We start from the raw sequence: 15,888 nt of genomic DNA on the forward strand, positions 1-15,888 counted from the left end.
TGTGTGTATGGATTGGGATAACAGTTGTATGAGCCCCTAATAAAATGTTTAAAAAATAAATAAATAAAAACAGAAAAAAAAAAAAGAGATCACGAATTCAAAAAAAAAAAAAAGAATGGTTTGTTTGAATAATGTGGCACTGTATGATACACACCTTTTCAACTTGATCGCTGAAGACAAAATGGGTGCACACACAAATGTGGTGTAGAAAGCTTATGGTGCTTGGCTATTAAAAGATATAGCATCTGGGGTCTTAAAGGGTTGTAGTTAAACAAGTGGCCATCTAGCAGGGAGGCAACAAAGCCCACAAGGAAGAAGCACGCCAGCCTGTGTGATCATGAGCTGTTGCCAGGAATAGGTATCAGAAGTTCAAAAACAAGCAATCAAATTGACATGAAGGAGCATAGACAAAGTGGAGACCCAAAACCCAGTGGTAAGATAACTGGACAGTCCCTCACAGAAGTGCCACACAGAAGGGATGATATATCCAGGGTGCAGTATAGCACTGATGAAACACATAACTATCCTCTAGTTCTTCAATATTTCCTCCCCTTACTATTATGGCCTTGTTAATCTTGTTAGACCTTTGTATGTATCTGTATAATTAAGAGTGTTTGATTCATGAAATCCAAGATAGATAAAACCTTCAGAAAAAGTAACGGGAGTAATTAGAGCAACAGTTATTAATCTGTGGGTCGCGACCCCTTTGGGGCTCAAACGACCCTTTCACAGGGGCGGCCTAAGACCATCGGAAAACACATATTTCCCATGCTCTTAGGAACTGAGACACTGCTCCTCTATCTGTCTCCAGGCGGTCCACCCACATGCAGATACGCCCATTCAAGTACCTGGCGTGAAGACTGTTACCCATGTTACACCATGCTTCAAGAAAAATTTCATTTATTTGTAATTAGAAATAAATAGTTCACAACATATAATCACATATTATTTTTGTGATTAATCACTAATCTTTAATTATGTTCAATTTCTAACAATGAAAATACATCCTGCATATTGGATATTTACATTACAATTCATAACCATAGCAAAATTACAGTTATAAGAAGCAACGAAAATAATGTTATGGTTGAGGGTCACCACAACATGAGGAACTGTATTAAAGGGTCGTGGCATTAGGAAGGTTGAGAACCACTGAATTAGAGCAACTACTATATTACAATAAAGGGGGAACTGACAGCAAGAAGGACTATATAACCCCACTTGAGAGGGAATGAATAACAGAATTGTAGGTGAATGGATACATTGGATGGTGTAAGACAGAGCAAACATATATATATATATGGGTTCCTGGGGGGGTATAGTGGGGGATGGGCAGATAAACAGGAGCTGATATCAAAGAGTTTGAGAAGAAAGAAAATATTTTGAAATTGATTGTGGCAGCAATTGTATATTACAGATTGCTGTAATATCTGTAAGAGCTACCAATAAAATGATTTAAAAAAAAAAAAGATCTTTACATCGGTATTTTGAGGTGACCATGAGTGAGTTTGAACTGCCAACTATCTCAATGGTAGAACTGTTTGTCGTTATTTCTAACTCACTGCCTTTGAGTTGTTTCCAACTCATAGCGACACTACAGGGCAGAGTAGATCTAAGACTGCAGATCTTCTTCCTGTGGAGTAGCTGAAGGTTTCAAACTGCTGACTTTGCAGTTAGCAGATCAACATGTAACACACAGTTCTGATTCAGAGACCCGATACACAAGAGAGCAAAATGCTGCCTGGTCTGCCCCATCCTCTAATTGCCATGTATGAGTCCATTGTTGCAGTCACTATGTCAATCCATCTTCCTGAGGGCTGGCTGCTACTTTTTGGTTGACCCTCTACTTTACCACACATGCTGTTTTTTTCCTGGGACTGGTATCTCTTGACAACATGCCCACAGTATGTGAGCTGCAGTCTTGCCATTCTTGCTTCTATGGAATATCCTGGCTGTACTTCTTCCAAGGCAAATTTGTTTGGTAGTCCACGGTAATATCCATATTCTTTGTCAACATAATTAAAATACATTAATTCTTCTTCATAGTTAAGAGTTAACTTGGGTGAAAGGAAAGGCAGTATACATTAAGAGGGAGGTTAGTAAAAAATGGTGGAGGCAGGGGAAGACACTAGGAAATTTCCAAGAGTTAAAGGCAACGAAGGTGAATACACAATACACAATCCTGCAATAGTGGGGACCTATGAGTAGATGCTTGGATGGATGTGCAGGCTGAAAGGGTGAGAAAGGGAGAGTGGGAACACCTTCATGAATGTAAATACAGCGCTTCTCAACCTGTGGGTCGAGACCCCTTTGAGGTCAAACAACTCTTTCACAGGGGTCACTGATCCATAACAGTAGCAAAATTATAGTTATGAAGTAGCAATGAAAATAATTTTATGGTTGGGGGTCACCACAACATGAGGAACTGTATCAAAGAGTCATGGCATTAGGAAGGTTGAGAACACTGGTACTTAGGATTGAGAGAGGATATCTGTATATGTGTATTTGTTTTTGCTCCTGAGGGGTACACAGGCGATAACATTATGACAACTTCTTAGATATAACCAAACACCTTCAGAGAGTGAGTTGCTAGGCTTACGGGCTCAGGACCCTAGCCTGGGACCACTAAGGTCAGTCAGCATAATGTAGTACCCCCAAACAATGTTTTTTACCCTACTTTGATGGTAGCAACTAGGGTCTGAATGGCTCATGATCAGGTATTTAGGTGAAACTATTGGTTTGTCCACATTCAGAGGAGAAAAGAGGGAGGAAAATGGAAAGTCACAGGGTAGCAATTGTCCAATGGACAAATGAATTCTACTGTTCTTGTCACTAGACTAATTGTTCCATATTTCTATAATTTCCATCACTCTTCTTTCCTCCAGACAGGGAGAGAGATCAATAGCTTTGCCTTTATCGTTCACTTATGAACTTTTAAGAACCTAGCCAAGTCTCCCTAATATAGGATGTAGAACTCTCTTTGTGGACTATGTTTTGTCCATTGATCTTGGTATCCCCTGAGACTGTGGTCTGAGACCTAGTGACTCATTAGTGATTTAGAATTTCTATATCTTATTTAGGAAAGGTTTGTCACCCCTGAGTCATTAAAAGTCTCCTCTACTTTTTGAAACAAACAAATAAATAATTGCCTTCACTAATTTGCGATTTATTTTTATGTGTGGTGTGAGGAACAGATCCAATTTTATAGTTTTCCTCTGGATTGTCATCTGATTCAGTATCATTTATTATTTAGTTCATTTTTTCCCAAATACAGTTGACCCCCATTATATGAGAGTTCTGTATTTATAAATTTATCTACTTCCTAACATTGATTTGTATCTCCAAATGCCTTTTCGTGGTCATTCATAGGCATCTTCACAGTGACAACAAATTTGAGTTACCTGTTGTGCACGTTCCTAGATGATGTCAAGTGAGGGGGTGTTCTCCAAATTTTATACCAGGGATTTTCCAAAGTTCATGGAAAACTGAATGAATAGATCATGGGAATTTTCCATAAACCTTTTGAAGCCTCCTCATACTATAAACAAGATTCATTTTTGCAATTTATTTGATGTCATTTTTATCTTATTTTTGTGTTTGGTTGGTGACTTTGCTGTGTAACCCAACATTCTGTTGAAGTGCTATTTATCGCTTTCTACGTGCTGTAATATGCCTTATGGAAAAATATGGGTTGGGTAAGTTTTGTTCATATATGAGCTATAATGTCATTGGTTGAGTTCAGTACTAAGGAAATCAACAATATTATTAAATAACCAATTAACCAACCAGTTACCATAGAGTCAATGGCAATCCCACATGAGTCAGAGCAGAACTGTCCTCCATAGGGTTCTCAATGTCTCAATATTTGGAAGTAGACTGCCATGTTTTCTCCATGGCATCTCTAGGTGGACTTGAATCTTAACTTTTGGTTAGCAGCCAAATGTGTTACGCCTTTGCACCATGGGAGTCCATTATTAAACAGAAATAGATGGATGGATGCTATAGTGTCGAATCTGATTCATGGCTACTTTATGCAGAACAGATAAAAATGCTGCCTGGCCCTGTGTCACCCTCGTAAAGGCCAGATGTTCAAGCCCACTATTGAGGCCACTGACCTAATTAAGAGGTCTCTCTTTCCTCACCCGACCTTCCACTTTACCAAACTCCTCCAGTGATTGATCCCTCTTGAAGATATGTGCAAGCAAGTGAGTTGGACAGTGTTCTGTGGTGATCCATAAGGTTATCATTAGCTGATTTTCACAAATAAATCACCAACCCTTTGTTCTACCCTATCTTAGTCTAAAGCAGTGGTTCTCAACCTTCTTAAAGCCATGATCCTTTAATACAGTTCCTCATGTTGTGGTGACCCCCAACCATAAAATTATTCTCGTTGCCACTTTATAACTGTAATTTTGTTACTATTATGAATCATAATGTAAAGATCTGATACAAATTGAACATAATTAAAGCATAGTGGTTAATCACAAAACAATATGTGATTATATATTGTGAACTTTTTATTTCTAATTACAAATAAATGAAATTTTGTCGTGAAGCATGGTGTAGCATGGGTAACAGTCTTCACGCTGGGTACTTGTGTGGGCGTATCTGCATGTGGTTGGACCCGCCTGGAGATGGATAGATGAGCGGATCTGGGTTACTAAGACCACTGGAAATATGTTTTCCCATGGTCTTAGGCAACCTCTGTGAAAGGGTAGTTCGATCCCCAACGGGGTTATGACTCACAGGGTGTGAACTGCTGGTCTAAAGGTTCTGCTGGCACCTGTCCACCATGGGTGGTTCTGCTGGTATCCCATTGGCACAGCAAGCAAGAAACATGACAGTTGGACACTCTGACAGATGAGTGAGTGATGGTCAATGTTAAATAAAGTAGCTTTAAGCAGAAACACATATACAATGAAGTTACTTATTGAACAGTTGATGAAAATGTTCTAAACAGAAGCTTTCAGAAATCTAACCCTACATTTCTCCTAGGAACAGTAGCTTGGAATTTGCTAATTCAGTGTTTGCTGCAACTATATAGTACTTAACTTCTGTGAATAATAAGAACTTACTGTTAAGTTGTAATGCTCCTATTGATTCCAGTTCGAAAAAACTTCTAGCCATTCTGAAGAACAAAGAAAGGCAGGCAGTTCTACTCTGTGACACAGGATTCTCTCTGCTACCCGGTCAATGCTGACTCACAGTGACACCTGCGGGTCTCCCAGACTGTAACTGAGTAGAAAGCCTGGTCTTCTTCCCGAGGAGCTGCTCGTGGTTTCGAACTGTTGACCATGCTGCACTCGGCTCCAGAAGTAACCACTATGCCACCAGGGCTCCTACTGGGTTACTGTTAGTTGGAGTCAATTGGATGACATTGATTCCACGTAAGACCATGTTTGTGGGCTCACTACTCTGCCCAGGGGCTGTGGGGGAGGGTAAGCATTCTGGGCCCTCTGCTTGCTATTCTGGCATGGACATGACCACAACTTCACTTCCACTCTTTCCCAGCGTCTCTCTCCGCATGAGCGAGGCATGGTGGCCAATGCCTTGGCCATATACACGGGACATGTGCGTGTGTGGGTATGTCCATGTCATCAGCCTTTGAAGACTACAATCTTCATTCTTGTCATGGTGTTTGCTCTTTAGACTTGCCTGAGAGGTGCTTGAAAACTAGTCGGGCCCAGTAGAAAAGGTGAACAGGCTGGCCCATCTTCTCCTTCCAATTTACCCCCACAGTTTTAGGGAACCTTACTTGGAGAGCTAAGTAGGAGATATGAGGGAGGAGATGAGGAAAATCAGAGGTGAGGCCAAAATGAGTCAATACAATATGTTAGAATGCCTCAGTCTCTTATTTCCCAGAGTGGTGTACACTTCTGGCAACCCCTGAGAGCCCATTCTTATAAGACATGATTCCCATATGACATTTTCATTCTCTCCATAGTTTTTACAACATTTCCTGGATGCTACTTTCATCTCATGTTGACCCACCTTCTTGGTCCCCTCCCTGCTAGTGCTTCATTTTCATTATCGATGCCAGAATTATTTATCAATGTAATTATGTTTAAAATTGAAATAAAAAAATTGAAATTCAGAGTTCATAAACAGCTTTACATTCTACAGATTAAATCTTTAGAAAATCTAATAATTACTACATATGATATGTAGAACTCTAATAATAAAGTTAATTTGATTTGAGAAAAAATTTAAATTTAAATCAAAATTAAAAAAACACAAGGACATAAGATATGGCCTCTATTTGAAAAACTAAATATAAGTATTCTACAACTTTTATGAGATGAGAAAAAAAGAATATAATAAAAATAATTTAAGTAACTAAAAATATGGTATGTACATAACTTTTCTCAATCTAAGAATTAAAGGGGAATCATTAACTCTCTATATGATACTATTAAAGTGATTAAAATGTCCTTTTCCAAAGGTTATGACATTCAATTTTGAGTAAATCACAATATTTGAATACTCTGACATTACTAGGGAAACATATTTAGTAATTCTTTCTTAAGTCTTAAAGATGATAGATATTCTATCAGGACATAATTAAAATATCAGGGCAAGGTTATTTATCTCAACAAATAAATTTCCCACCTCATATAAGTTTCCTTGTTAGAACTGTTAATATAGTCTCTAATGGCCTCACATGTTTTAATGCATAAAAAAACAAGCAATTGTATATTCACTAATACTAGAATTAAAAGAAAGTAAAAAATTAATCTGTAGAACACATTTATTATTATTATTTATTGTGCATGGATTTGTGTGGAGATTCAAAATGCATCATTATTAAATAAAATCATTCTTTAAATACCATAAAACATAAACGGAATCCATGGCTGTTGAGTCAAGTCGACTTTCAGAAGCCCTGTGGAACCGAGCAGAACTGCCTTCAGAAGGTTCCAAAGCTATGATCGCATGGAAGCCCACTGCCATTTCTCTCCCACAGAACCAATGGGTGTGTTCAAAGTGCTGACTTTTGGCTAGCAATCAAATGCTTAACCTCTGAACCACAGGGGTCCCTCTAGTTCAAAGAGCCTATTATATATGATTATTTGTTACAGCTGCTTTTTTAGAGCTAACCAAGAGAAATATCACAACTCTGTCAACACTGACATACACTTCATTTAATTAATTGCAGATAGGTTACGTAAGTAGTTGTCTTCTTAGAATTATAACGGTATTAATAAACTATAAGTATAATGCTTAAAAAAAGTGTTTTGTTTTTCTCCTTTTTAAAGTAAGTATTCTCATATGATCCTTCCTTCCCAAAGTTTTCAATGAATGGACTAGTTCTAGAATCACTTCAGTTAAAGAAAGTCAATGAATTTTTGGTAAATTTACATCTGTTAAAAATTAATATTTAGGAACTAATCGAGAGGTCTGAGGGGCCAGCCCCAATCCTAACTACGTGGACAACCCACCCTTCCCCTAGAAGAATTCACTTCAGAGGACAGCACTGACGCTACAGCTCAGGGAGAGGGATACCTCTTATCAGAGCACACAGGAACAAACCAAGAGGGAAGGAGAGAGAGTGGAACACATCCTGGCCCATCAAGCCCCACGGACAATATTCCTGCTCAGAGCAGCCAATGCACAGAAAGGACCATAGGGCTGGCCCAACCATGAGGTACGACATCCCTCACTGACCCATAGCACTTCAAGGGACAACACTGGAGGCACAATGCTGGAATTGTGCCCGATCTAACCCCGCCATACAAAGTCTAAATGCTAAGGGTGTGCAACAGAGCAGCAAGGGGAGCAAAGCAATGAAGTTCCTGGAGAATACCAAATATAGACTGTGGGGCCAGGGCTTGGCACCCCATCAGATTGGACCGGAACACTCCTAAAGGTCAACAAATAGACCTTGAACTATTTATAGGCTTTTCTTTTTTGGCATTTTGTTTTCTTTTGCTCTGTCCTATTTTTGTGCTTATTATTGTCTCTGCATGTCTATCTAGATAAGATAGGTGGGATAAATAATCTGGAAGAGAAAACAATGGAACCAACGGTTCTGTGGGGGGATACGGGAAGTGGGGTGGGAAGGGAAAAGGAAGTGGGTGTTAACCAACCCAGGGGCAAAGAAACAACAAGTGATGTAAAATCAATGGTGAGGAGGGTGTAGGATGCCGGTAGGGCTTGATCAAGGACAGTGTAACAGAGGAATTACTGAAACCTGAATGAAGGCAGAACATGATAGTGGAATAAGAGGAAAGTAAAAGGAAATAGAGGAAAGAACTAGGAAGCAAAGGGCATTTATAAAGGTCTAAATACAGGCATGAACTTATGTAAATATATTTATATATAGTGATAGGGAAATAGATCTATGTACATATTATTTATAGGTTTAGTACTAAGGTAGCAGACAGACATTGGGCCTCTAACTCAAGTACTCCCTCAATGCAAGAACAGTTTATAACCTGGCATTCCATGATGCTCACCTTCCCTACACGATTGCTGAAGACAAAAATGGGTGCATAAGCAAATGTGGTGAAGAAAGCTGATGGTGTCCGGCTATCAAAAGATATAGTGCCTGGGGTCTTAAAGACTTGAAGGTAAACAAGTGGCCATCTAGCTGAGAAGCAATAAAGTCCACATGGAAGAAGCATACCAGACTCTGTGATCATGAGGTGTTGATAGCATCAGGTATCAAAGATCTAGAACAAAAAATCATATCACTGTGAATGAAGTGAAGACCCAAAGCCCATCTGTAGGCAATTGGACATCCCCTTACAGAAGGGTCACAAGGAAGAGACGAGGCAGTCAGGGTGCAGTATAGCACAGATGAAATACAACTTTCTTCTAGCTCTTTAATTCTTTCTCCCCCTCCCCCCCGCCCCCCCTATCATGACCCTAATTCTACCTTACAAATCTGGCTAGACCAGACCATGGACACTGGTATAGATAAGAGCTGGAAACACAGGGAGTCCAGGACAGATAAACTCCACAGGACCAATATTGAGAGTAGCGATACCATGAGGGTAAGGGGAAGGTGGGGGGAGAAAGAGGGAACCGATCACAATGGTCTACATATAACCTCCTCCCAGGGGGATGGACAACAGAAAAGTGGGTGAAGGGAAATATCGGTCAGTGTAAGACATGAAAAAATAATAACAATTTATAAATTATCAAGGGTTCATGAGGGAGGGAGGGTGAGGGAGAGAAGGGAAAAAAGAGGAGTTGATACCAAGGGCTCAAGTAGAATGAAAATGTTTTGAAAATGATGATGGCAACAAATGTACAAATGTGCGTCACACAATGGATGTATGTATGGATTGTGTTGAGTTGTGTGAGCTCCCAATAAAATTATTTTAAAAAATTAAATTTGTGATGTGTAAAAACCTGCGAAACACCTAAGAAACTGATTTTTAACCTTTTTGCAGATGCTTGTTTCTGGGACAATAAAAATTGTTGCGAAAAAGACAATTTTGAGGGCATACAATTTTAGGTGGGTCAGAGACTACTAGAAGCATCCCTTTCTTCCATGGTAAAATACCTATATTCCAGATAATTTTCTACTTCTATTTTAGGATAACATCTCTGCCTGGATTTTTGAATTTATTCCTGGTCAATGAGTAAAGAAATACTTCTGTGTACACTTTTGGTTATCACATAATGCTTCTACAATTTGGAGAGAGTGAAACTGAAGTGATAGCAGAGAGAATAGTTTCTGGGACTGGCTTGCTTTCTTGAAGTGTATAAACGATGGAAAGTTGGAAGCCTGTTGCTCTTAGGCCACAAGCAAAACAAAACAAAACAAAACAAAAAAACCCCAACCCCCCAAAAAACTCTGGAGAGATGCTGGTACTAAATAGTCCCACTAATTAGTGAAAGGGGATTCAAGGAACTAGAGTTCAGTATGTGATACAAGTAAGAATAGGGGAAAAGAAAAGGAATGCCCAATTTCACTGCTCGAATGAGCAAGGGAACAGACTAGTTTATTTTGCTGAGTGTGAAAAAAGGGATCAATTCTCCAATTGAGAAGTGATATAAATAATGATCATAAATTTGTAATCCTGGGATGGGTACTCATTTAAAATAAAATAATAGTGTAGTACTTGTGAATCGCAGTAAGTCCCACAAATAGTTAAAAAGACAGAACTGCATGAAAGCAGGAACTAATGGTTCTGACAACTAGCATGGTCACAGCCCAGAACAAAGTAGGTTTAATATGTTTGCTGAATGAATAAATAGAGTAGAAGAAACACGATTTTGTTCATATATTTAAGTACTTATTCTGACAGACATAAAATGTCTTTTTGACTAATTTCCTTTAACGGCAAATCCTACTTCTGGATTTAATACAGTCCTTGTATTAAATTGGATGTAATGCAGTCCAGAAACCGTACTGCAAAGCATAATACTGAAAGTACATATAAGCAGGCTTCAAAACTTCATGGAAAATTTAATTAAGGAAAGATTTCCATGAATGTTCTGAAGCCCCTCATATATTCAATAGTTTGAAATCATAAGTTACTTTGTGAAAAATAGTCAGAGAATGCCTAACACCATCAAGAAGTACAAGTCTTCACTAAGCCATGCAGTTTAAATGAGAAGGAAATATAGGGTAGTAGAAACTATACTGTGGTTGAAGAATGCAGCCGCTTGGGTTGTGGACTTGGTTCAAACCACATTATAGCTTTTAATTTTCCAATGTGTAAAGTAAGAATGGTGGATGAGTTTCCCTAATTTATTTTTAATAGCACAATCCACTATATACATCTACTTCCCAAACGTTCTCGAGAGAGATTTTAATATATACAATAGGCACAGCTGAATTACTTAGCACGAAACTGGCCTTACTAGTTCACCATTCTTAACCAAGCCCACTGTTATGCTGAGGCCCATCACTGGAGCTTACAGGGCTTTCCCGAAACAGTGTGAAAACACGCAAGATTAGAATATTTCAGTATGCTTTCCACTCTGACATTCTATAGCTGTACAAATCTATCGATGATCACATGCAAATGCTCAAAAGTAAAGGCAATTTCAACCTGGCAACGTTGAACTACCCTACATTATTGTACACAAATACTACAAAAACAACAAATGGTTTCAATACAGCTATTACACATTCTTACTTTCTATGGAGCCCTGATTGCATCGTGGTTACATGTTGGGCTAACTGCAAGGTCAGCAGTTCAAATCCACCAGCCATTCTGTGGGCGAAAGAAGGGGCTTTCTGCTCCTATAAAGAGTTACAGTCTCAGGACTTCACAGGGGCCGTACTACCTTGTCCTATAGGGTTGCTATGAGTCGACATCGACTTGATGGCAGTCTTTTTTTTTTTTTTTAGGAGCCCTAGTGGTGCTGTAAATTAGACACTGGGTAGGTGGTTCAATCCCACAGACTGCTCTGCAGCAGAGAGATGAGGCAATCTGCTCCTCTCAAGCTTTTAGTGTCTTGGAAATCCTCTGCTGCAATTCTATTCTGCCCTCTAGGAGCGCTATGTGTGAGAGTGTGCCTGCCAGAAGTTAGTTTGTTTACTTATTTATTCATTCATAATTCCTGGGTTAATGCGCTCTTATGGCTAGTTAATAGATAGGTTTGCTCCTTGCTTGTTGACTGTTATATTTTTCAGAGGCGGTGTCAAACTTTTCTGGCCTTTCTCAAATGCCTAACTTCATTTCTACTCTTAGAGTAGATAACTTGAAGGTTTTCTTTTTAGTAGAGCACAAAGCAGACTCTTTTCATTTTCTTCTTTTTTATTTCAAATACCTTTCACTTTCCTTCTAATCCTTTCTATTTTTGCCATGGCAGAGCAAGAAATGTTCCTTGTCTTTCTCCCAACAAAACTCCTATTTGTAGTTTCATTTCTTTTCAACTCCTTTGCAGGATGCTCCATTGGCTGGAACTACTTTTGCTTATATAGTTCATTTATCCTTTTTAATGGATCCTTCCTCACTGCAAATGTATAAAAGTCTCTCCTAGTTTCTAAAATCAACACGCTGATTCTATTTGTTTGTCAAAAGTATAGCATTTTGGCTGGCTTCATTCACTACTCATTCACACTTTCTTTTATTTATTTATTTTTTAAAAATTCAGTGCCTACTATATGGTGGACATTGTGGGAGGCCTTGCAATTTCAGTGGTAAACACTACAGGCACAATCCTGTCCTAATGAGTTTTATCTCATATCTTTACTGTTTAAAATCTGGCTCCTGCCTCCACCCCAATTAAAAGCATTTGTTACTGACATCAGTGACGTGTCATCTTCTTCCATTTCACGCAGATGCTGAAATCAGGACAAAATCCAAGTTACTCAAAGTGCTTTGCCAATGCTCGGTGTGCTCTCAGAAACAGCCCAGAGGTGCTGCAAGAGCCAAAAATACTTTTCCAGGCAAAGACAGATAACAATCAAGATGAACACCTAAGGATATACGGAACTAACTTTAGCTGGAATGGAAAGGGGAAGCCTCCCCACGCCCCACTCCACCCCGCCCCCTATGGCTTCTTTTTATTCTTGGAAGAGGCAAGAGATCTACCAACAAGAGAATCAGAAAATGAAAACTGAAGTACAGTATCAAAAGAAGAGGGCCTTCAGAAATTCAGTGACCTACGGAGGGATAGCCTTGACTGAAAGTCCTCAAAGTGGAATACTGCCCCTGCTGGTGCGCATGTGAAAGGTCTTTGTATATCAACATGGAGTTGTATTTCGAGTGGCAGAGAACTCCACTGCCCAGGAGCTCCAGGCAGCACCCCTGCAGTAGGCGGCCACTGACGGCATTCTGAGTCTAAAGTTGTACAGAAGTCACCACTTTACACATCATTATAAAGATGCTTGATTTTAAGGGAACCGGTCAATCAAGAAAAATAATTTTATTATTTTGCTAAATATTACCGTTAAAGATCAAGAAATAACTCCTTTCCTGCGGGTTTGGTTCAGGGCTTTTGCCTTACAAACATCATTAATTTACAGCAGAATGAGGAGAGCATAGATACCTAACTTTTAAACAGTTACTGAGTTAAAAAGGGAGGAGTGATGTAATAAAAACATATTAAGATTATTTTTCTTCTGAGTTGTACTATAAAGTCTTTATGTAACTAAGTGGTTTATGTATCATTTTTGTAACACAAAAGCTGATTCCTTGAAGGATGAGACTGAGCCTTGTGCTTCTCCTACATAGACTTAAATATCACTTATTCGTTGTATGGAGTAAATCTGCTGCACAAGACCTCTTTAAATACTCAAAAGCAAGAATGTTACTTTGAGGACTCAGGTGCGCCTGACCTAAACCACGGTATTTTCAATAGGTTCACATGCATGTGAACAGTGGACACGGAATCAGGCAGACTGAAGATAAATCGATGCATATGAATTATGGTTTTGGCAAGGAATATTGAAAGTAACATGGGCTGCCAGAAGAAGAAACAGATCTGTCTTGAAAGAAGTGCGGCCCGAATGCTTCAGAGAGGTAAGGATGGCAAGACTTGTCTTAGGTACTTTGGACATGTTTTATCAGGAGAGACCAATCCCTGGATTGCTCGATAAAATGGAGGGGCAATGACAAAGAGGAAGGCCTTGACGAGACAGATGGACACAGTGGCTGCAAGAATGGGATCGAACATCATTTAGAACAGCACAGGACCGACTGGGTGGTGTTTCCTTCTGCTGCACACAGGGTCACAGAGAGTTACAACTGACTGACAGCACTAACAACACCTTTTCTGTTTTAGTTTTACACTCATAGGTCCGTCTTCTGCGATTTAATTTCAAAATCCTTCAACTACTAAAGCTGAGATGAAGCTATAATTTGAGAGTGTACACCAGCTGGTTATTTTATGATTCCCAAATAAAACTGATACAACAAACTTCCATGTTTTTATCTAATAATCTAGGAAAGTAACCCAATAATACTCTCTCATTATGGATTGTAAGTTCACCAGAAACAAATAAAGATGCATAATATTGATGGCACATTATTAATTCATTAAAGCAATCTATGAAATTCATCAAAAAATTTAAATATCTGCCCACTCGATAATAAACCTTACATGCCAAACAAAGAAATAGCAGTTTTTTAAAAAAGGAATACAATGATTTATCCCTATTCTATTTGGTGAAGTACATGACATTAAAGTTCCTATTACTTCAAGTAATTTGATCATTTAAAATAATGGCTTTAACTACTTGGACTTATAGTGTATTACTATGATGACATTGTTGCACAGGATAACATCTATACCTACAAAATTCTATTAAGGTGCAAGGGTTTTGGGTAATATAGTCAAAGGAATTAACTCTTAAGGAAATATGAAGGAAACAGGGCTTATGAAAAAAAATGGTGAAAATCAAATACATTTTGACTTACAATTAGCTGCTTCAATCCAACAAAAGACTGTTCTACTGAGTTGGCATTTAAAACTTGTCTCTTAGCGGCAGCTTGTTCACCCAGGAAGCGAAGCATTAAGTCTTTAACCGCATCTCCCTGGAAAGAATGTTAAGAAAACACGTCAAGAAAATAAAATGTCAATTACATTGTTAACCAGACCCTATACTCCAAACCATTGCTATTGAGTCGATTCCAACTCACAGCAACCCTGCATAGGGTTTCTAAGACTGTAAATCTTTATGGGAGTAGCCAGCCTCCTCTTTTTCCCTCAGAGTGGCTGGTGAGTTTAAACTGCCGACCTTGTGGTCACCAGCCCAATGCCAAACCCATAGGGCCCTTAACTGGAGCCCACACACTCAACAAACTCACTGCCATCCAATCAATTCATAATGTCTCTGTAGGACAGAGCAGAACTGGCCTTTTGGGTTTCTGAGGCTAATTTCCATGGGAGCTGAAAGCATTATCTTTCTCCTTGAGAGTGACCGGCAGGTTTGAACTGCTGACTGTCGTTTGTGGTCCAATATCTGTCACCAGGACTCCGCCAGAATCCGTATGTCACCAACATTGATTTTTTTGACTCCACTGACTTTAAAAAGGGAAGCAGTTATACTGTGGTAAAACTTCAATTAACTGGAAGCTAATTGTTATAATTATTAACAAGGCGCGTATCTTTTAGACTTGTTTTCTATTTTGAAGAGAAACAGGCTTTACCAGCTCCCGTTACCTGCAAAGGTAATGCTTTACAAAGTAAGAGGCAAAATGAAGTCGGCAGAGAAGCTTTAGGTGCTGAGCTTTACCGAGGAGCCCATCAGTTTGAGGTGACGATGTTGGGGGAAATAGGCTCATGGTATAAATGATGGCAGTGAAATGTGTGGGCATGGGCTCGTGCTGGATCTGCTCAAATCTCCCCAATTCACCAAGGCTGGCTAGACAGTTATGGAAACATTTATGGCCAAGGGCTAAAGCACCCAAGTTACCACTGTTATTCAGCTGTAAGCCTTCCTTTCAAATTCCAAGGTCACTGCCCAAACCCAAGCAAAATAACCCAAACCCCACACTAACTCAACTGCTCACTCACAGGGACCAAAAGGACAGGGTGAACTGTCCTGCGGGTTTCCGGACTGGGACTCTTTTCAGGAGCAGAAAGCCCAGTCTTTCTCTTGCCCAGTGACTGGTGGTTTATAACTGTTGACCTTGAGGATCCCAGAGCAATGCATAACCACTACTCCACCAGAGCTCCTTCTAAAGACTTCTTTCCCCCCCAGTATGTACTTTGTAAACTGCTCACTCCCAGGAGGTAGGAGGGGTACACTTTGTGTTGAAAGAGTAAGGATCACAGCTGCTTTGCAACAGGGCAACTTCTAGCTCAGAAAGTGACTCCGAATATAAGGATCTGGGTTATTACTGTGATGTACTATGGAGTCAATTCTGACCTGTAGGACCCCTATAAGACAGAGCAGAATGACTGCATAGGGTGGGTTTCCTTTATGGGCATCAATTTCAGGATTTTCTCCCACGGAGATACTGGTAGGTCCTAACA

The 15,888-nt window shown here is 39.4% G+C and overlaps 1 protein-coding gene across 4 annotated transcripts in view; it reads right to left on the reverse strand.

Annotated features, from left to right (window-relative positions):
- Positions 1–15,888, reverse strand: part of TRAPPC12 (trafficking protein particle complex subunit 12) — a 181,701-nt gene that overhangs the window by 143,898 nt on the left and 21,915 nt on the right. For all 4 annotated transcript variants that reach the window (XM_004709834.2, XM_045294255.1, XM_045294256.1 and 1 more), the window contains exon 3: positions 14,328–14,444. In XM_004709834.2, coding sequence (XP_004709891.1) covers positions 14,328–14,444 — 117 coding nt within the window. The remainder of the gene's footprint in view (positions 1–14,327; positions 14,445–15,888) is intronic.

The sequence above is a fragment of the Echinops telfairi genome, unplaced genomic scaffold, assembly GCF_000313985.2.
Source record: "Echinops telfairi isolate 266 unplaced genomic scaffold, ASM31398v2 ScPeMD7_3509;HRSCAF=4178, whole genome shotgun sequence".
Lineage (NCBI taxonomy): Eukaryota > Metazoa > Chordata > Mammalia > Afrosoricida > Tenrecidae > Echinops > Echinops telfairi.